Source organism: Neodiprion lecontei, chromosome 1 (genome assembly GCF_021901455.1).
Source record: "Neodiprion lecontei isolate iyNeoLeco1 chromosome 1, iyNeoLeco1.1, whole genome shotgun sequence".
NCBI lineage: Eukaryota > Metazoa > Arthropoda > Insecta > Hymenoptera > Diprionidae > Neodiprion > Neodiprion lecontei.
The window spans coordinates 35,395,268-35,419,010 of NC_060260.1; the positions used below are offsets into that span (position 1 = coordinate 35,395,268).

The 23,743-nt window shown below is 42.6% G+C and overlaps 1 protein-coding gene across 2 annotated transcripts in view; it reads right to left on the reverse strand.

The window, feature by feature from the left end:
* The window catches only part of LOC107219724 (paired box pox-neuro protein), a 28,483-nt gene extending 5,348 nt beyond the window's left edge, over window positions 1-23,135 (reverse strand). Inside the window, exons 1-4 of one of the 2 annotated variants that reach the window (XM_046733599.1) lie at window positions 21,348-23,135; window positions 16,662-16,712; window positions 6,475-6,695; window positions 1,169-1,415 (exon numbers count right to left, since the gene is read on the reverse strand). In XM_046733599.1, coding sequence (XP_046589555.1) covers window positions 1,169-1,415; window positions 6,475-6,695; window positions 16,662-16,674 — 481 coding nt within the window. In that variant the 5' untranslated portion in view covers window positions 16,675-16,712; window positions 21,348-23,135. Of the gene's footprint in view, window positions 1-1,168; window positions 1,443-6,474; window positions 6,696-16,661; window positions 16,713-21,347 lie in introns of both variants that reach the window. The other variant, XM_046733592.1, reaches the window with a different exon arrangement.
* Between the last annotated feature and the right edge of the window lie 608 nt (window positions 23,136-23,743).

Here is a 23,743-nt window from a genome sequence, read left to right on the forward strand (position 1 = left end):
ACCGAGCATTAAACCCGCCGCACGAAACCGTGATACATGTATGCGCACGTGCGTACGTATGGATATACATGTATACATATAAACATATACGTATAGGCAAGCGATGCTTATGCAACGCAGAGATTAATAATTGCCGTGCAAAAATAATCGCCTCGCAATAATCTGCCTTCGGTGGGTTAGCCACTGCAGCGACTCGAGATCGCGTGCTTTGCGATTTTATTCGAACACAAAACGCAAAAGAAGGTACTCGATGCTTGATCAACGGTTGCACCCGACGAACCGTTTGCTCTATTGTTTACACATGCTATTGCGAACATCCACAAAGGTTGAACTTATTCTCAATCGTTTGCTTGCGTTAGAAATTAGAAAAAACTAACGGTAAACGTATAGCACCGGTATGTATGAGTTCGATTTTCGAAACAGCTATTCTAATAGCTGTACATGTAGTATCGAATAGTCTTAAGCAGTATGTAATTTTGTTACTTAGCTTCTAAGTTTAATGTAAGATATCACGCCAGCATGTGCACGGGTAAAAATGTTACCTCTACAGGATTTTACTTACTGTAACTTCTAAATTTGTAAATTATCTGGTATCAATGAATTACAAATTGCAAAAACAGAAAAAAAAACAATTTATACACGTTCCAGTTTCCAACCCCGTCATTTTAAGGCTAAGAAAAGAGTATCTTATGGTACGTTTGATGGTCGGATTTACGTAGTTTATGATCACGCCACCTCACATGAAGTTCTGGAAGACGGTTGATATAATTCGTGGAATTTAATATGACGCATCTAATACCGCGGGGTCTCTTCGCGGTTTTGTATATCACACACACATATATATGTATATGTATAAATCCGACAAGATTGCACGAGTTCGTTTCGCAAATTATTACCTGTACCGAGCGGAGGTTTTTGCCTTGCCATCCCCCCGCAGCGTAAACCCTCTTTCAAGTACGAATTAAGATTTTACGTTCGTACAAAGAACAAACCAACCACGAACCACACAAAAATTCCTGTTACACCGCGATGTTCGCGGTAAGTATTATTTTTATTTTATTTTTTTCTGGTCGTCAAGACGATCAAGCGATAAATGGATTCGCGCAGATTTTACCGATTGATTTCACAACCGGTGTAATAAAACTCGACCTAGTGCCAATAGATTTACCTCTGGCGTTCAGATTGGACGTCATCTGGGTTTGATAGGCGCTCGAAGTGCCGCCGTCGATCGTTGGATGATCGGCGTGAAGTCCTCCACCTCTGAGAATTCGGTTTACCGATGATACGGAGGGTAAACTTTGGGGATCGCAGGCTCCCTGCCTCGCAAGCTGCTCCCTGATCTCCCAGGCGAACATACCTGGCTGTTCCTGTTTCAGGCGTAATATCTTCTTGACGACCGTCGGCGTTGCGACTTGCTGCAACAGCAAAGCTCTCTTGTTAGTCTAAAAGGGAGAAATGTAAAAAACTAGGTTAAAATTTGTTCCTTGAGGTTCCTCGACAGCGTTGTCATATGATTATAAAACAGGCGTTCGTTAAGCGACGATATCTCGAAATAATTATTACAGATCGCGGGATGAAGAGCCCGGCTCTCATCATCCTGACCGTTTCGTCCGGCGAAAAGGAGGCTCGACTCGCGAAGATGATCGGAGGCTCGGGGCCTTATAACGACTATTTAATTTGAGTAAAACCGTTTCGGCGGTCCCCGAGATATCGACCTAAACACAGAGCAGCGCTGCGGTCCGCGTCGCAGGACAAAATTCACATGCCATTCGCGTAGGGCTGGACGAAACGGTGGTGAGTTGTTATGGTCAGACGCACACGAGTGCACGCGTGCATGGTTATTACGTCTACAAGGGAGAGTTAACCACGACGAGAGCGAGCAACGCCGGCGCACAGGTGAAGGAGCCGTCAATCAGATAGCGATGCTTCAGTACTTTATTTCAGTTTAGTTGGGTTTAGGGTGTCATCTGCTTGGTCAGTGGTCAAACAGTGGTTCTCAATCCGTTTCATTTGCATTGCTAATTAATGCTAATTCGACGAGGAAATTTATGTTAACACTATGCAAATGATATTCTTTCACGTATTCTCTACTGATTTTCAGATCGAAGATACCTGCGTACCCGACTACCGACTCCTTAATTCTGGCCCGTGATACCCTTAAGCGGAAGGGCTGAGATTTCGGGAAGTGAACCGGAAAATACACGGCCATTTATTTTCCCTTCTCGCGTGAGCTCTGCAATCGGTAATCAATTAACTACAGCTCGCACTCCAGTCGACGGTATCAATCGGTTGTGTGAAAATATATTTTCTTACTTCGAACTTTCTGTAGAATTATTTTCAATTCTTGCACCGATTTTTCAGCTATAGCGTTTCAGAGTAATCGATTATCTGATCTCGTCAATTAAATTCACAGTTTTCAGGTCTTCGTCAATGGCGAAATTATAATCAAACCGTTCTTGCCATCCTATAGTTTGTCGTGCAGTAGCCTTCGACGACATATGAATGGTTGGAGTGATTTTACGGTCGAAAAAAAATTCCAAGTGAGGAATGGCGGCCATCTTAGTTCGGCGCAATTATAGTAAGAAATGTTACGTAGAACTGACTGAAAATCGGACTGAAATACGTACCGGGAAGGAGGAAATGAACATAAGAAATAATTCGGATTTGGCAGATCGGTGTGAGGACTTGGCGAGCGCCGAAATGCACCCCTGGATGCCGCGTATTACGGTTCTGCGTACGTGTGTTATTACCGGCACCGGACAGAAGCATCAACATAGGGGTTAGAAGTTGCGTGCGGAAGGGAACATCTCAGATTCTAATCTCTACCCCGTGGACACTTCCGTCGAGCTGGGAACAATTACCCGTGTGACGATGATCAGAAGCCCAGACCATGGTCACATCGTGTGCATGTGAGCGTGCCTTGTACACACATGAGCAATAGTCAGTTATGCCCGTCATTCTTCAACACCGGTCCTTAATGTGGCAGAATTATTTCGAACAGTGTCTCGCCGCGTGGTTTCAACCCTAAACATCTGGCGCTAATTGTAAACGTTAGATAAGCCCGGCTACCTAACAGGTTAACCAATTTCAAGTACAGCATGTGTGGATATATAATGTAGGTATACCGAACACCCCAGGCATTTATATATCTCCAACGTCATCACAGATCTGGAAACTTATTCGCGGGCTACATGCTGCAGATAGGAGACTACAGATATCGCGGCGCTAACGTTTTTTTTTTTCGTCTTGCTGTTTTTAGGAGCAGTTAGAGCCGCGTTGATCGCACACCATAAAGTTTCACCGGACGTACCCGTAGGAAATCGGTTAAGAATATCTTTAGACGGTTGAAGTTATTTTTGGTCAGACGTGACACAAGGAGAACGACTAAAACGGGCCTTGTGTATAAATGAAAAGGCGAAGGTTTTAGGCTTGTCGAATGATATTCAAAAGCGAAATTCAAATGTGTAGAATGTTCGTAATTTGCCGACAAGTTATGCACAAAGGACAAATGTCAGACTACCTTCATTATTTAATGCCATTAACTTCACTTTTATATATTTGTTGCGACCTTTTCGTCACTGAACATTCATAAATTGAATCACCTCAATTAATGGGATTTCGAAAATTGCAAGATCTTCTCCAACTTTCCGTTATCATATAATTTCGAAATATTATAATTCGCGTTTATAGATATTTACGGCAAGTGCGCACTTCTGTTTCAGCAACTGTATTTAGAGGCAGGATGTGGCCGGGTAGATCAATCATTTCCGGTGGTAACACGCGTGGTAGTCGGCCGTTTAATACGTCGGTTATGATAATTAATGCAAAGGTTGAAGTGTAATTAATTATTGCACGGCGTAGATCATGTCGGTGAAAATTCAACGATTGGCCGGCAGCATTTATCGGGCAATTAAGATCTTTGCCGCAAAGAGTGCCTCTGTTTGAACGAGAACAACACAGAGCTTTACACCGTCACCTAGATATATCGTATTTATTTTTCACTTTATGATTTATCGAGTGGTCTTTACTCCACTCGAGGTCCTGAAACACGGCACATGCTGGTCAAACAGTGGTAAATAGCGAAGAGTAAATAAGAATTTCCGTATCGAATATAAAGCGTCGTCCATCGATTCCCATCATTGACCATACACGTACTGTAATAATGTAACGCGTTCCCGACGACGTAACGACGCCGTTTAATATCATCCATTGCGGAGAAATAAAAGGGAAAATTCACGGACCAATAAATTTCGCTCTTAACAAATTGAGGACGTGATTATTACGCATTACGTATGTATCGCCTACGTATATACGTCTTCGGAACTTGTCCATGCACCGATGCCTGTGAGAGAGAAAGTGAAAAGTACACATCGGTCTTTCGAGTACCTATCCGTCTACTATATTCATTACAGACGCGTGTACCGTGTGTTCTAATAATCTTGTCGACACGCTGAAGCGGTCTATTATATCTACTGTACGTAAAAGTAAAAGGATCCAGCGTAACAATTCCGTGTGTACCTTATACCGCCGGAAGTCTAGTGTGAACTAGAGTTATTTCATACGCCCGTGTTCTCTTTCCGCAACTTTCGATTCTCGTCCACAACGTCGGATAATTCAAGAAGTTATGCATATAGGCCTGGCACTTGTCCCGATTAATGCGATAGCCTTCGGCGATCGAAGCGCGTAACGCAAATTGAAGAAAGGAAACGGATCTTCCGATCCAAAACAAAAAATGCACAAACTAATTGGCAAACCGTATCGAAAAATTGGCGTGCGTGACTGCTTTTACAACTTTTTTATGCCGACGATGAGATGATGCTTGGAATTCTCCGAGTGCGAAATTAGTGACGCGGCAAGATTCCGGGACCGCGATAGGATTAAATATTTTATAGATAATGATATGGATTTTGGAAAAATTGGCTAGTCGACGATACTCATATTTTGACAGGCTGCACTATGTATAACCCAGCACCTTTCGTTACTCAGCAATTATTCTGAATGCCGCGGGAAGAAGAATAGAGGTTTAAAAGGAAAGGCGCGGAGAGCTGTGTTTGTGGTTAGAGGTTTTAAAAAAAAGTAAAAGGCACCGAGGGAGCTTGCCCTAGATCAGGGATCGCCGAATCTTCTGTAAAGTGGCGCGCACCGATCCAGGCAATTAAAGGGTTGGCCGAGCCTCATTGTTTAATTACCTACCCTAAATTTTGATCAGAAAAAATTTCCACAGCTGCGCCGGCGCGACTTTGCCTTGTATTTTCCTACCAAAATTACAGCTCTACAATTTCTTAACCTGCGGTAATTGATATATAGAGAAAGAAGAAAAAACGAATTATAGATCCTGCGAAATTCGACCTATTTCGATATCTTCCTTATACAGATACGGGGCATAGACACCATAACGTCTCGATCAAGATTCTACGTCTTTTTTTACGCACTTTCATGCAAAAAATTATAAAGAATATAAAAATCTGAGACATGAACGTAAAACCTTGATTGAGATGTCATGGAGTGCCCAATACACGTATGCATTTCATACGAAAATCGATTAATAGAGTTATTCAGTGATGCGGGATAAAAATTAAATTCGACGAAAGAAAGGCAGAAAGAAACAGAAGCGTTGGGTGATGCGGCTAAGAAATTGGCAAACAAAACGACCCGCGTATACCTGTACATGCTCGTATCGTACATATTTATACAGAAACTATGGAAAAAGTCTTTAAGCAACGTGCCATTATATTGCCATTAGTGATCATACACGCACGCTTCATTGTATGCACAGTGAGTATGTTATTGCGATCTGGAATTACAAGCATTGCCTGATGCACACGTGTGTACACATCTCGCTGTAAGTTCCACGGATATTCTAGTTCGATAAGAACAAAAATAAAGAAAGGAAAAACAACTGCAACCTGCCGTTTTACGTTTTGAAGGTCCCGACGCTTGGGGGAAAGCCTTGATTTCGAAGCAAGTCGAAAATATTGAGAACAGAAAGGTATACCGTACGTAGGTACTCGAAAAGTTGCCGGAAAAATTGCGATCATTGGAGGAAATTTTGCGCAAAGTTACACACGTTTTTGTGAGAAACGGACCAAGGCTCGACCGATCCTGACGAGCTTTTAAGTAAAGCTTGTTCCAGCGTATAGCGGGACGAATCTACAATTATCCAAACACCTTCCATCAAGTATTTGCATAATATCATATACTTTCCTCCAATTGAACGAGTTCCCCGCAAATTCCGGTTGCGATTTTTTACACGGTTTTTAAATCGAGGCAACTCGGTACATCTTTTCACCGCGCGAGAAAGGATTACGGGTAGGAAAGACCGCTTCAAGGGTCGGTTATCCGTCAATTGGTCGGGTCGAATCACGCGCCTTTCAAAAACGTGATAAATCCCGTCAAGCGAGCGTAGAATGTAATTTCTTCCTCTCTGACAATAAGCAGGCAGGCTGCATTTCGGATTCAAGATTGTAATTTCACCTTCGTTTTACTGCCACCAATGCTGCCAGGCCTGATGCTTCCGGTCTCGTAGAACCTGGTAAGAATCTTCGATACACATCCGTGGGAAACCAGGAGCTGCCTCGAAATGTCGCAAGGTCGAACACCGAGCAGAGCGAGTTCGACTATCCTTCGTCTGACGCAGTCGGGTAATGGTCTTCCATTAACGAACACGCCTCCCAGCTGATTGACTCCGGCTTGACCTGCAACGAGACAGACGGTATTTACGGGTAAAATTAACCGTGGCCGATCGAACCACCAGTCGCTCCCTGCGTCCAAAATCACAGATGCAATCACTGTCAGCTGTCCGATGCTAACTGACAAGTCGAGAAAAAGAAATCCGAAATAATAAGCGCCACAGATCATAACGCGTAACGTGCATCGAGCATCTACGCGGAACTGATTAACGCAAGGATCGCATCGCTATCTGAACCATCGATCTCGATCAGCGCCTATCTTTACCACGCTGTAAAACGCACCGTTTCACTGTTAATTCACTACCGAGAAGTTACGCGTACTACGTGCATTGAAAAAGAATTCAGAACGAGCAGAGGCGTCGGTGTAACTCTTGATGTATAGTAACTTTGTACTTGAAAAACGATGATGGGAAGGTAGGAGAACGCTCACCTTCCAATCCCACTAACGATAGGCTCGATTCTACCCGCACTGATGAGTCTGAAGTTAGTAACGCTAACGTGACGAAGCACCGGTTGAAAAGATCATAAATGCACGATTTTAAAAAGACTTTCAAGGAGTTGGTTTCTGAAAAGTAAGAGTATGTTTTGGTCGTACGTTCCGAAAGGTGGCAAGTAACGATTTCTCCTAAACACACGTCGTTACAGTAACGTTCCTAACTTCATCCTCGTCAAGACTGAAGAGTCACTTCGGGGCGGATCTCTTCCGATTGCCACGAAGGATTCTCGCCATTGACGATCGCGTCACCAAAGTACGCGTAGATCCGATTTCCGGAGTGCGGATCGATCGCGTGTCGATGATTGTGCAAAAGTACCGTGGAGGAGGATCAAGGCTCGCTAATCTCACGGCGGTTCCATTGAACGATCGTATCGTAACGTATGCGTATAAACTCGGCAACGAGTTCGGCGAAGAGGATGGAAATACCGGCAGTGAGTGACTCGAGAGCGAGTTTTGTTTCGGGCAGGTGGTTTCGCACCGTGCTTCGTCCTAACGACAACGGGCAATCGTAGGTATCCCTGGGAGCGATTCGACATCCCATCCCGGGGCTCGCGTGTCTCCGAATCGGCGCGGCAGCCCCGAGGAAACGTCCAGGGTGAAACCGGGGTCGTGTAATTACCTTAGAAGCGCCTCCGAAACCCTAGACTCAAAATTGCTTCCTGCAAATTCTCCGCTTCGGAGATCTTCGCCGGGCTCCTTCGGTTACATTACGCGATGCCCCGTCAAAATTTAACACCTTTTCTCCACCTGTCCCCGATGAGTTCTTCGATTATGAACAGGATGCCTCTACACGTAGTTAAACGTGGAAGGGAACTAGTTCGCGAGTATAAACGACCGCCTCGCACCCAATTTGCCAAACTGTTCGCCACCCGGTTGACGAACTGGGTCGTCATGGTGGTTTTTAATCGCGGCTGCCGAAACTCTGCACAATAGGTAATTTTCGTCGAGTAACGGTCGATTGAAGAGACATTTTTCTTAAGCAATATTTCATTCCGACATTTCGATCGGGCTGCAGCCTTTCTTTCAATTCTTTGGCGTTCGTATATACTTATAAAACTAGTTTTAATTTGTAATGATATGAGAACACATGCGTTTTTAAACATGTGTCTGCACCGACCTGTTAAAAGTTATATGTGGAAACTGATATGCACAATTGCTAACATGATACAAAAATATAAAAATTCAAGGCGAGATTTACAGAAAAATTATTCACAAGAAAAGGATCAAGTATGATCAATTAGATGTTGAGAGATTAAACTTACAATATATATATATATATATATATATATATATAGTGACATTCCTCAATCATGGTGTTGAACGCTTGGCCGGTTAGGGAGGAAGTGAGGATACATTGATTTATATTGATTAACGATGATCGCCATCATTTTTATCGATAGTTGAAATGTGGAATGTCAATTTAAGATGGATACATCTTGAGAGTTAAGCGTAATTTATGAATATCGAATGACCACAGTGTGTAAGTGACTGAGCTTTTGAATATCCGTTCGTTTATTAACAGCAATGTTGCTGTTTTTGCTGATACCAAGCATCTTGTTTATGCAACGTTTACACCAGTTTGGTTCTGTTGTTAGTACAGTTGTACTGTTGAAATCAAAAGTATGTCCTAAATTTGAGCTGTGAGAGGCTAATGCGCAACTATCAAGGTCATGACTTCTAAGTCTGGATTTACGACTTGACGATCTGTTTTTTTAAATTTTGTCATGATCGCCTGTAAGGAGAGACGACAATGGATACTGTATCGTTGACGTGGGATCCGCGAATTATTGATGACCGACTACAGCCAAGAAGCGGGATGATGATTAAAATATAGATTCTGCTTACCTGTCTATAGAGGATACTCTATTGATGAGGATACAAAACTGATCCGATCTATGCCGCGAGAGAACAGAACGACAACTGAGGATTTACAAGACGAGAACACGCATAGACGATACTCAGGCATGATTTCGCAATAATAGAGAATAGGACGTAAGGTACAGATCTGATTTGTTTTGAGTCGCGACGCGGGCAAGCGGCTAGATTTTAAGTAGAGACGGCCAGGTAAACATTGCATTGTGAGTACACGTGTAATGATGATTTCAAATATTTAGGTTTTCAACGGAATGAAAAATTTTTGTTAGTTGTTGGTAATTTTAAATGTGACATTGATTTGTTCATCTTTCGATGTTTTTTTTTAATTTTCATTAAAAGATCAATCGCATAAGGAATTGACGTTACTATTTTTTCAGTTGGATTATCGTTATTCCAATCTATGGAGTTAAAACGTTTATGAATTCTATTATTCTGTATCTCCTTGATGAGGAAAAGAGGAAAATTATTATTTGATAACGTTTTCTGTAACATTTTTAGATCTTTTTTAATACATTTTGAATGGGATATGTGTAAGCAGCGGTAAAACAAAATTACTGCTACCGATTTTTCGGTATTACGGGGTCTTATTTAGAGGAGTTTCAGGGCGGAGAAGCGGGTCTGTGTCGCTGCTCAATTAACGATCGAGCCTCGGGATTTGACTCGGGGAGAAATGATAGGCCACCTTCTGAATCTGGGTAAAAGTCGAAAAACGTTTAAGAAAACGAGTATCCGCCAGTTGAAGCCCCGATTAGATAGTCGGAATATTGATATCGCCGGTCTATCAGTCGCGATGCAGCGACACGATCGGTGTTCTCTAAGGTTTGCCGTTATAAATCCACCGCACCGTTTATTCGACTCAGTTTTAATCTAAATTGTTATGGGAAATAGATTGGCCTGAGTAAATTCGGGCTTCGTTGAGGTGTCGATGACTTGTCCTTATAGCTTCGTTAATGAACCCTACGAACATTGTTATCTAATTATTATACAAAGCAGACCACATTTTCCAGAGCTGGGCGTTATTTTCTCTACCAAATTAACTGATCCTCGCCAGCTCGACTCGGTCCCGCATGCAAATTGAAAATTAAAAAAAACCTCGCTCGGTTCTCGTCCCAGCTCGTTATCTCGTTCGTTATTCTCTCGGGAACACTCGCCACCGGCATAAAACAACTCGAATTTCCCTGTGTTCGGGGAACAAATAAACCCCCGCGTCGATTAAAACGATTCTGTCACCGTGCTGACCTGGGTTCCAAACGAATTTGTTACGGGCGTACAGGTATATCAGGGTGTTTCGGAAAAAAACAATTTACGATTTTCCACCTTGGCACCCCCTAAAACGTTTGTTTAGGTTAAAAGAAAAATTCTGTGCAGAGATGAGCGTTCTAAATTATGTGGAAGGTCGCGCTCATTTGATTTCCCAATTTTTTCCAAATTTTTTTGAATATTTGAAGAAACACTTACCTAACGCTTTAATTATTATTTCATTCCTGACATTTATATTCAATCCGAAGATCACGATCCATAACACAACGATATATCATGCGGGAATCTTATTCTCCCTAATTAAAAGTTCATATTAAATTGTAACCATTTTACGAGGTCGAATTAATAATGAAAAAGTCGTCGTACGCAAATCTCAAACATCAAGTGGAGACTTGACATTACAAGCATGGGTCTTCTTTGCGACGTGGATTGATATTACGATTGATGTAAGCAATAAAAAAGAATCTTATTAACGATACTTCATAAATTTAAAAAATTGTATAAGAGCGAAAAATCAACTGAGAGCGATCTTCCGCATAACGTAGAACGCTCATCATTTGCGAAAATCGCAAATTATTATTTTCTAAAATACCCCAAGATATACATTCCGTTTCAGTCTTCATTCGTCTCCATAGATTCTCAACTTGGAAAGAAGTTGCGTTATCAATAATTCACACGTTTCGCACCAAGTTTGGAAAAACTGACGAACTTATCGATCTTCGAGATCTACATAAATCTTCATCGTTTCCGTTTGTCCTATTGGTTTCTTATTTTTTTTATTTTCATCACCGTTTTGACGTACCGATTTATCAGAGACGCCCCGCTTCGCGGCTTGACGCTGTCACCGGTTTCGGGACAACAACCGGATGAAGTAGATAGAAGAGCGCTAGGCCGACTGTGTAGTTGGTGAATAAATTTATCCCAGATGCAGAGAAGTCTTAGGTACAAATATAAGTATATATTTCCGTAGGGACGGAATTCAACGCTGCGGGAGCTTCTTAATTTTATTCCCTCGTATATGTATATATATATATAGTGGCTTGCAGTAGCGATTAATTGGAGGCATTATAATTAGTAGACAGCTGAAATTCCTAAGATTTTGGTTAATTAGACTCCTGGATGGTATTAACTATAAACCCCACGGTGCAGTGTTTTCTTCGTATACGGCCCGGGTTAAATCCACGCGCTTTCACCGACTCTTTGGCGATCTTATCTCTCGGATCGGAGTTTCGAAAGGGTTCTTTTCCCGTCGATTGCGTTGCTCTCTTCTTCGCTCTCCACTTTACTCACATTTCGTCTCACGTTTCGTTTCATTTTATTCTCCTCTTAAATCCCGCCGCTGGTTATACTCGCTGACGACACTTTGTCCGTTTTAACCGCTTCTATTTTTTCTCCACTTCTTCCCCCCTTGTTATCCCCCCCTTCCCCGTCTCTCTATCTATCTTTTATCAAATTTTTCTCTCTCTCTCTCTCTCTCTCTCTCTCTCCTACATACCATGCCGAATTTTGTCAACACCAAAGAACCCTCGCAACACAATTATTGCAGAGATAAGCGCGACGTGCTTGCTCGAGTTTGCATACGTCTATAATATTTGCATGTGCAGAGAGGCAATGTAACCGAATGCTAATTCCGGGGATATCTATGGCATACAATCAGTAGGAATAAATATCCAGAAACGCTAGTAATTGCAGGCCGGCTTCATGTATATATATACCTGTATATATTTACAAATATATGTTGCAGTGGGCACCCTTGCCAGCTATCTATTCGTTTGTCATTACGAATTTAAATGAGAAGTTTGATAAGAATCGCGTATACCTCGAAGAATTAGTTCGCCGTAATGTGTACCTGCTAACAATGCGGTTCAGAGGAAACTTGCATCGCGGTTTCTCTTCTACTACGACTTTGCAAAACTCACGGTTATACTATTGCGAAACCGCTTCTGGAGGTACCTTGTATTACACGTTACGTAGCTCGATGGCAATTAGATTGATGGATAACGCGCGTCGCTATTGCATTCGCGTGTGCAATATTAGAATATCTATCGCATAAGGGTTTATACCTCACTTTATTCTAAGAGTGTAGACAAAAAAAAGTTTCGTCAAATTCACACGGCGGGTGGACGAATCTAATCCGGCCAACTGTTTCACAGGGTTTTTGTAAAATTTGGAAAAAAAGGTGAAAGAATTTATCTACATTTATTTTCCTCCGATTCCGTGCGCAAAATAAATCTCAGTAAGTGTTCTTATCTAAATATTTATATCGAAACTATCCGACGTGTATTAGAAAAGATCCGAAGTTGTTTAGAAGCTTTGCTGAGAAATTCGAATATTTTACGTGTGGTGATTTTCAGGTACATTTTTTTGACCCTGCCCTGGTTTGAATCCATCTCGTTTCGTTTTTTCTTCAAAAATATTATTCTTTCTCCATTTGTTTTATAAACGAATTTTTAACCACAAATTTCTCTGTTTCAAAACGGTTTTTAAAATAAATTTTTCGCGTTGCGTTTCGAAACGTGGATTGGCCAGGGTTTCTAATCAATGTTATTGGAGACAAGTTGAGACATTGATGGCCACTAGAAAATGTTCGAAAGATACGCTACTCCGTAGGTAGGGAAAGGTGAAATTTTTAATGCTCGACGTCGATAATAATTCACCCGATCCATGTGTATACAGAGCCGTTAACTTGACCGACTACCAGGCGCCCGATGACACGACGAGGAACTACGAACTGATGCATGCTGGGTAATTTTTTTGATTTCAGATCTCGAGATAAGCGCTTCGAGATTCGCCGTATTATTATTATACCTACACATACGTACGTATAATTTCTAAGCGTACATCACTCTTGAATAATTATCACCTTCGTTAAAGAATTCTGACACGTTTCCGTCGATTAAATATTTTGACAACTGTTAAACGTGTCCCAAACTTTGGTCACATACCATGAACGGTTGACCTTTTAGTTTATTGCATCACGATAGAAGCAGAAAAAAAGACAACTTAACAATATAATAATAATATAAGAGGTAGAGTAGCTTGTATTAAATTGAAAAAATCTCATCATTGAATGTATAAATGAATATGAAATGACGATGAATTATAAATGTGAATGACTTATTCCAAAGAACACTCCGAATGACGTGGTATACTTTATTGATTTTTTTTTTTTTTTTGTGTGATTTATCTTTTGCGGCGGTATAACTGTCTGTTCGTTCTTCGTGAATTTTTAGTTTTGCGATCGATCGAATTGAACGTTCATATTTTCGAATATCGGCAAAGAAATTTGGCGACCGTGGTAAAAACGCAGCGGGTGAAACTCTTGACATTAGTATATTATATTCGCAAGAAATCAAGGTAAGTTGTGATACGAGTCGTTTGACCGGACAAAGCCGAAGGTGCATCATGATTTTGGCGTTATTATGATAAAAAGAGGCCCCGTTTGCCCCGGGGTGAAATTTTGCCTCGCTTGTACAGCCGTGTTACGTTGGAAGAAGGACGGACCAACGGACGGGAGTAAATTATTATTGCCACAAAAACGGAATGCGCCTCGGCGATGCAGCGGGACTATAATATCTACATACACGAATCCGCGAGATATGAGAAACGTGTTGGTACTTTGCGTCCCTCCTCTTGTCAACCTCTTCTTGTGTAATCACACGACACACTGACACCATTAGAATTGCCTAATTTATCACTTTACAGCTGCCCCATGTTTGCAGTATTTTTATTGTTATTTAACCCGAACTCGCTCGTTGTTTCGCTGTTTTGCAGCCGCCGCTTCCGCGGCAATGTCTTTATTTCGCTCTCCGCAACCACAGCGGAAATTAAGAAGGGCCAATTAAGCGAGCGATTTGTGCAGGCTATAATTCATCAGCAAATTACTGCGTTGAATTCTCTTTTGTTTTTGTAATTATTTTATTTTATTTGTTTTTTTGTTTTTTTTTGCCAAAATACCGAGCTTTCGACAAATGTGCGGAATATTATGAATTTTCTTTTACGTAGAGTGAAAACAAGAGCGACGATCGAAAGCTCCGATCACTGTTATAATTGCTTGCGAACTCGTCTAGTTTTTTCTTCGAGAACGTCGCGCCGACGTTATTAATTCGAGTCAAGTCATCAAATAAAAGTGAGATCACCGTACAAAAAAAAAGGAGAATTTTTTTTTTCGGCTGCGTGTTTCTCACGATAATTTAGTCATTTCCGCGCGTTCTTGCCGTTGATTTTCTGCAGAATTTCTTTTTCTCTTCTACCCGTACATTTTTTCAACTCAATTCGTCGCGTCTCGGTTGCAACGTTTTCAAAAATCACAAGTACAATTTTCTCCCCTCTTCATACGCGATTTACAGCTTCGCGATATGCGGTGTATAATTGTTACATGTCGGATCTCGGAAATCGCGGTTTCGTTTCTTTTCCACCGAGGTGGTTCGACGCTCGTTATTTTGGACGGATCCGCCGACAGGAGTAATTGAGTTAATAACATAATTATCCGAGCCACGTATAATTATTATACGAATGGTTTAAGCCCGGCTCCCGATCCTCGGTTCGCTTCGATCGAACGTGAAGGCGCGTGGCTCCGATTATATCCCGTATTCGCAGCTAAAAGAATCTCTCTGATCTTTATGTTTTTAACCCTTGTGTAAAACTCACCATGTATTGCAGATTGCGGGACGCTCTTCGCCGTAGATCCGAAGGACTCGCGGTTTCCTCAAGGAATTCAATTGGAATACAATTAGATGACGTTCGAGCTGAGAAGTGAATTTTACTATTTTGCGGATTCGGTAATATAAATTGAAACCAATCATTAACCGCTAAATCAACCTTAGGAATCTCAGCAAAATCGGTTAGCTTTTTCTTCGCTTGATTTTGCTAATTTTACTTAATTCTTACACGTAGGTTGAGGTGATTTTGATTTGAATAACTGAGAAATAAAAATGGTTACATGCAATTTTTAATTTTTTTTTTTTTTTTCAAATTGAAGATCCTGAATCACTTTGAATCTAAGGATCTAAATTATTTTAAAATCGTACGTTGTAATATTTATTATTTGTTCGTTTGATCGAGCGTCATTTAATTTTGGACTAATCATCCCAATAACACGAATGTGACGGAGAGAACAAATTGTCGTTAAGGTTGATGAGCAGTTGCGGCGTAAAATTTTCGACAGACAATTCAACCGGTTTACTCTGTAAGTAACGGTGAATCGTTGGGAACCTCCCCTTGCACACACGATATACGTTACATACAAATGTGAATTCAGATCAAGCAGGTATTTCATTCCCACGGTACAGAGAATATTCCGGGTGAAAAATTTGGAGAATTGAAACGATGTGTGTAGAAAATGGTTATAGATATTTGTATCACGCATACACCTATGCAGGTACATCCATGTTCAAAGTTGTACGGCACTCTGTGTGGCCCGAAGAATTATGCCTATACATGTAATATATAAGATGCAGGAAGTGCGGAGAGGCACCTGTGAGATTTTGATTTAGAAAAATCCCGATATACCCACATAAGTATAATTAAAGTTGGTATAAAATGTATTAAAAAGCAATAAAGAAAGGAAAGAGGCAGGCAGGACCGCCTCTCTTGGCAGCTGAACTGAGACGCGGTGCAGGTAGATTGTTTTTTTTCTTAAACTTTTTCAACCTGTACCACGGATTCTAAAACGGTTCCGTTTCATTTGAATCCATAGATCTTAAACTCGGTGGGCCGAATAGGGATTCTCCGTTAATTACTATCAAAATGTCTTTTAAATCGTGATTTAGTTGAACCTAACGCCGTGCCGAGCTTCGACGGCCGCGTTGCAGGAACACTGACCGGGCCCGAAAGGCCCTTCCATTCGGTTCCCCGCGGGATCCGACGGGGACAGATTTAATTTTTACTACTGGATACGTCGCTGCCTCTGATCTTGCCGACGGTAGCTGAACACCGGACTCAGATCCGAGCTGAGATTACGCCTAGCTAATTTATCCCCCTTTTCATTCTAGTTATAAATCTCGGGAAAAAATACCGGCGACAACAACCTGTGACGATCGCGCTTTATTTGACGAAAATTTAACAAGAATTTCCTCAGTTCCGAGTCTTAAAGACTGTAACGGTTTTGCGGTTTAACTCTGTCACGGTGCAGCATTTATCCCCAAATTCGAAATACACGTCGAACGTCGGACAAGTTTTAACCGACAACTTGGATGTAATGAATATATACGTACGTATATTGATATTTTTCGTCCCTTTGATAACATGCTTTTTCAGTGTCTCTACTTTGAGAGAGTGAGAAAATGTATTGTTCCTTCTGATTACAATTAACCTGATTATTTTGCATATTGGCGACTTACCGGTGTGCGGCATCTCGGATCGTTGGAGAGGATCGATCCAGCCCTTTATTTCTGTAACAAACGAGGAGAATTTGTTGCTTTTTGTTGTAAAATATTCCACTTCTGACGGGGGGTCGTCTATTTTTCTGTTCTCGGGGTGGCGAAGGCGCGCGTCGGACCCGCTTCTGCCCCCCTCGGAAACCCGAACGGCTCGTAGCCGGCGGTAATATTTTCACCGGGGCGCGATACGTTATTCCCTCCTTTCTCGGCTCTCTACCGGCGGCGCTTGCGGCTTCTGGGCTTCTGTTCTAATGAATTTAAATGTATTCAAAGCGCGCGCTTGACGCTTGACATGGCAGCCCTTAAATATGCAACCAAAGCGATAAGCAAAGCACGGCTAAATATTACGCTGGCAGAAACAGTGGCTCTCATATCGCCGTCACGCCGTCGCGACTAATCGACACGGCGAATTGGCAACGGAATTTGAAAAATCTGCGAAGGTTGTTTGCGGGTACGATAAGGTTGGGAAAATTTCTAGTTTGGATCGAAAACCGGCAACGCAATTTTCGGGAATCAATGGAAAAGGTCGAAATTCATAACGATCGAAATCCGGGGAAAATTCATCCAAAGTTTCGGGGATCTTTTCGTCGGGGAATGGATTCGGTTTTGGTGGTTTGAGAACTGAACGGTCAGAGTATAGTCGAAACGCGTGCGTAGCGAAGCGGATGGCGTGTACTTTGAGATGCAAATTAATGCATGATTATCAAACTACCCGTTACAAGTCCACCCTCCACCCCCGCTTATTCATGTACAACCGGTCTGCTCGCTACCCTTTTGCCAGGTTCATGCCTCGGTGATTTCGAGGTTAGAGTGGCATTACCACACCGCCAAGGAAAACGCCGAACCCCGCATTAGGCTAGTTACACGCTTAGATCCCGTTTAATCTGATCGAATTACAGATCACGTGCGTACCGACGGAGTCAAAATATTGCACGCCGTTGGATTTTTTCCCCCATTTCTTTCGCGGTACGCGATCGGTACGAGTGTAAAAAATGTAACGGGGTTAAAGTTTCGTGAGGTTAAAAATCTCATTCGGAAAGCTTGCGCGCTGCAAAAAAAAAAGTGTGGCTCAGACTTCTATGAAATATTTTTTGGTGTCGATCTAACAATATTTTACGTCAACGTAATACTACCTGTCGTCAATATAACACTGTACGACTTTCGAGTTCCGAATTGACCACAAAAATTGTACTATAGTTGTCCACACCTGTCATTTTTGGTCAATTTTAACACCGCCAATTTTTTACAACGCGGGATTGCCTGACGTACCATAAACCAAAGCGAGCAGAACGTTGCACTCGACCTCTTTAGCACTATTCTAAAGTTGGAAAACAGTGATTTTTCGACCAACCTGAACTTAGAATCGATCTGCAAGCTCGATTCGCACCGAGTTTTTTAAATAATTTCTTTCGCGCTTAAATATCAATCTTTTCATACGATGTCATTCAATTTGAGACGGAACACTGTACGGACCTAATTTTTTTATTTTTGTTTTTCCAATGGAAATCATATCGCGATACTTTAGCGACTAGCTTGAACTTCGCATAAAGGTAGCGAAAAATCGTGTTTTTCATTTCCTCCTCTCCGCAAGACAATCCTTCTTATTTTCAACGGCACGAAGCGAGTAGGTATAATTTCCTCTCGGCAAAGCGGCAGCGGACGTCTTCGTAAAAGAAGGATTGAGCGATTATTATAAATCAAAGGACGACCATAGTCCGCATGGGCAGCACCGCATTTCTGGCGTTCCCAAGGTTTTGCCGGTGTAACTCTTGCGAACACGTGTCTTCTCCCCGTTCCCAGCTCACCTCCTCCCCCTTTGTCCCCGCGGCGAACTCTTCGCGACGCGATACCCTTAACCACCATTAACCGTTCGAAATTCCAGCCTCGGCACCATCGTCACTCCTTCTTTCCTTCTTTCCTTCTTTCCTTCTTTACTTTTGCTCCTGCAGCGATCCGGCGGCGGTGATTCTCCTACTTATACCTGAATTATTTCTACCAATACGATACGAGAGCTCCCTCGAATCCTCGGCCCGAGCTTGAGCCGCACTTACAAACCGATCTCCGCTTCACCCGAGTCTGAATTACGGGGTCGAACCCGTCAATTTATCGGCCTAAACCGCGGGCCCTGATTTATGTCCGTGTAATGCATTCTCAGGATCTTAACCCCGCGTGCAGTACAGCAGCTGTAACAGATTTATCTACACTGTCCCCGGTTTATTGAATCCACTCGATATCGGTAGAGAATTGTCCAAGTCCTTAGCGGGAAATCCAAGACTCCTGGATAGGAGAAGGGGGGCAATTAAGGACATCGATTTTAGATAGTGGTAAATAGTTTTAAAAGTGACGGCTGCACTTACACGCGGGTTAATTACACGGAGGTACAACGCGCAAGAACAGCTGTCCCGTTCGTCCGAGATTGATCTGGACCGTTCGAACGGATTCCTAATATCCCGAAGCTCCGGCTTATCTCGGAAGATCGACCTTATAAATTCGGGGCAACTCGCGGCATGCCCTAAAATCGGCGAGTTATAAAAATAAAAATGAAGCAAAATAAAAAAAAAAACAAGAAGAAGCGTATAAAAATGAATGGCGAGAAAAAGGAGGAAAAAAGGAGAGCCCGTGGGCCATAAAAATTCGAATATACATATTAATGCTCGTCTCGACGTCGCACGATATTCCGCGCGGAGATCGTGCGGCGAACATTAACCGGCAAAAGCTGGCAGGCAGGCAAGCGGCGAACGTATAACGTCATGGTACAATCTTCGATCGTTTTTGAACGGTCTTGGCTGCCCTGCCTCGGTGCTTCGTATCGTGTCACGGAAGTTGGTCAAAACGACTTCGGACCTTCGGAAAGATAAGTATTTTCGAGGGAGAACGAGAAGAAGAAAAAGAACGAGTATTCGAGGAAAAAGTATCCGAGACCGAGATTTTTCCGCAACGAAATCGTCGCCGCGAAACGATTTTGCCCGCGGCGTGGGCGCGGAATTTGAGATTTCGGAACTGATTACCCCTCGCGTGAAATGAGCAGCTAAGCTTTGGGGAGGTAATTAGAATAATTCGGGGCTGGTCTTTGGGAAGGCCGCATTTACAGGGGGGGCGGGGAAGGGGGAACGGCAGCGTGAATCTAGAAGGAAAGTGTATACAACGTACAAGGAAATTTGCATTTCAAATGAAGCGATGGCGTGTTGCAATTGGCCGGATTGGACACATTGTGGGCACACATTGCCCGCGTCGTTTATACGCCGAAATCGCAACGCGTTTTGCCTCAAGCTTATTCTACATTACGCGACGTATTTGTTGTTAGATTTACAGGAAAAAATGGAAATAAAGATAAAAAAAATTTTATTTATTTATTTATTTATTTACACGTGCACGCACAACGTGGATTCAGGATAAATTTAATACGGAATTTGAATATTCATTATGCCATGCGCTCTGTTTGACCCGCTTCTATACACGATTCGCCATAACCGTACGTGCAATTGGCAATCTTAATGCATGCGTGTAAACGGTATTAATCACAGACCAAATAGCCTCGAATGATCGACCGACCTGACCGGCCGTGCTAAAACCTTATGGCTAACACTTAAGACATTGAATATTTATCAGCTTTTATCCCGTATACTCATAATTAGCGTCAATGATCTTCATCATTCACGACACAGCGCGGAATTAGTTACACCTTCGGCCAATACAGGTATAGCCGTATAATATAAATCATATTAACCTCAACATCTAACACGAAAATCTATCCTGGGCATCAAGAAATCACACAAAATAATTTCCGCTACGGTTGTGCGCGTTTTTAGTTTAATTTTGAACACTTGTTATTTTTTTCAAATCTATGCAACGATATATATATATATATATATATATATATATATATATATATATACACACATATGTATTATATTCACACCGTATTCGTTATTACTTACGAAATGAAATCCTTGTACATAGGTCCTAATTAACAGCCAATTAACTGGTAATATATCGACGAAATTTGCGCTTTCGACGTGCAGGTTACGCGTATAATATAACGAGTTAGGAGTCATTCGGCCCGTTGCACGTCTGACATCCGTTACGTAGTGATTTGTGAGGAGGCAGAGGATGTATATATATATATATATTCGTAAAAGAAAGTAAAAAACGTAAAAAAAAAAAAATAATACAATAAAATAAAATAAACGAATGAAAAATTATTCATCTTCGCGTCATCTTATCCCGAAAAAGTAGAAAAAGTCGTTTACCATTCTCGAACCGACCTTCGGTGAACCGGCGGATAATTTCGTTCTTTTTATCGTTAAACTTGTTGTTGTCGTGGTTTTTTTTTTTTTATTTCTCCGTCATCTTTTTGCAAGTACCTCGGACACAATCCCGACACGTTTACAAGAGCGCGAAGAGTAGTTTTCTCGGCTAGGGGGAAAAGACATTACGGCTGGTAATTGCCGCAGCGAACGGAGGCAGTATACTATATGGGTAATTGGATCAGGTCCGCGGCTAGGAGGATCCCGATGTTGACAAGAAATACAAGGGCAATCAATCGGATCGGCTGCCGTCATCGGCGGATCGCCTATGCGAGACGAGATCTTGTCGCAAAACACGAACGAACGTATGCGAACGTTTCGAAATGCCTTTGCTACATACCTGAGGATTGTTAATGGTGTGTTTCGCGCTGGTTCAATCCGTGCCCGGCATCTGGATCATGTCTGATGGATACCCATATACGCAGCTTCCTCGGAGGATCGCGACGATGCTTATTGACGAGACGATCGGTCGGAGCTTTCCTCGCGCTTTCAGAGCCGAGCTTCTCCCTCGTTCCTTTTGCAGTCCCGATTTGTTTTGCCCCGCTGCAGATTGACAAATAGCCACTGCACGCAGCTCCTCGGACCTTCGGACACCTTCGATCCCCGCATGAACAACCGGCTCTCCGCTAAACGCACGTGGTTTTGTCGATCCTGGTTCTGGTTCTCACTTCCCCGATTCCTCCTCGATTTTTCAAACTTCCTTGCGTCTCGGTCTTCGCTCGCGAGAGCAAATCTGCGACCCTTCTTCGGTGGATAAAAAAAAACCTCTCTCGCACTGCTGGTGTACCGAACCAACAAAAAAAAAAAAAAAAAAAACGTTACACCGTCCAGAAGAGCCGTGCGGAATTCGTCGTAGCCATTGCGGAAGCTTCGGGGAATTGGCGGGTTGGTCGATATTCGGCACGAAAACACTCGTTGAAATTTGCGTTCCTCTTCTTCCCGCTCCTCGCAGAAATTGACGACCGTCGGTTATACCGCACGTTTTTTTTTTTTTTTTTTATATTTTTGTTAAAAGCTCCCGCTAATTTCCGCACGTCCAACCGACGGGGTGAGTAAAAGCGCGATTGAACCGTTCGGCCGATCTAGAAAGGAGAGGCGCTCACTTTCCTCCCTCTCCGATTACCGCACCGCGTCTTATCGATGAAAATTGCGCAAACCGCGACGGGAACCCGACGCCCTTGCCGGTTTGTCGTATCTCTTCGGGTCCAGCGAACGGCGGCTCGAATCTCGACGCAGCTCGGACGGCCGGCGATCGGATCGAAGAAGAGAGAGACTGGTAAACGATGATGCGGTCCAACCAAAGGACACGGTGGCTCTGAGTGGACGGCCAGGGTTACGGGTTTTGCTTGCGGTCCGTCTCAGTCAGGCCCGAACGATGGAGCGTGTCCTCGCGTGCGGAGCGACCTGTCCCGGCTTCCTCGGGGTGGGGACGCGCATTGCTCAGAGGGCGGTCTCGGCACACACGCCTTCCGCAACGCCGGCTCCCCCAGAGGACGTCGAGTCACCGCGTCCGCGTCGGGACGGGGATCTCCGAGCACCGAAGAGTCACGGCCGCCTCGCCTCGTCCGCTTTTCACCCCCGTCGCGGTGACGCGGAAGGAGGGATCATCCCTTTCGTCAATGCGATCTTCCCCCAATTACGAGAGGGTGAATCTTTCACTCGCGGAATCTCGTCGGTCGGGAAATGACAGGAAATTGCTGGGGAAACCGGGAAAATTCAGGGAATTTCGCACAGCAAGGAAGAGTCAGGGAATTTCATTGGCCGGGGAAAGTTAGGAAATTACAGAGGAAACCGGGAAAAGTCAGGGAATATCGCAGAACAAGGAAAAGTCAGGGAATTTCATTGGTCGGGGAAAGTCAGGAAATTCAGCAGGGTTCCTACGCTTAGGGAAAACGTGGAAAAACGGGAGAATTCAGGGGAAATCTTACAGCAGGGAAAAGTGAGGGTAAAGTTAGAGAGCTTCGAAAATGAGTTTGGATTTTTTGAGTCTGTCGAAGAAACAAACTCGTTCTTGTACAAAGTAGTATCGATCTTGAAAGAAAAAAAATTGCACTCAAGATTTTGTTTCGCTGCAGCACACTTGATACATTCTACATGTAGGTATATTACTTATTACCAAACCTTCTTTCGTTTTTTTTTTCCTTTTCGAGAAGAATCGGAGGCTGTTGTTTGTAAATTGATAGTCAGACGGTAAGTCAGTTACTAGACAATACTGAAGGCATGAGTGTTATTGTGTAAAAAAAATTGTCATTAACCAGCGGCATATTTCTTGAAAGGTTACTGGAAAAATCTTAGTTTCAGATTGCAATACATGGAATAGTCAGGGAATTTCAGATTCCAAAAAGTGTACGAACTCTGAATCGCCTTGTTTTACCGGACGAAGCTTCGTGTATATAGATCTAAAAAAAATGGACTGCTGAAGACAGCTGGATTTTTTAGCTGCGGTTATGAATTACTTGTATCAGGAATAAAAATTTGGAGACAGCAAATAAGGATAATTTGATCTGAAGAAATTCTTACAATTTGCCAACGAGACTTCATTCACATTCGGGCTAAAGGCTATTCAACGCCAAAAATCAGAGGATGTAGAAATCTTTTACGGGAATAGACAGGGAATAATCGGAATATTTTATTTTTACGAAATTATCTTTGAACAACTGTTTGTAGTTACCACATTTTTGCAATCACACGCTCTGATTTTTGCATTCTTTAAGTAGACCACTCTGAATTCTAATA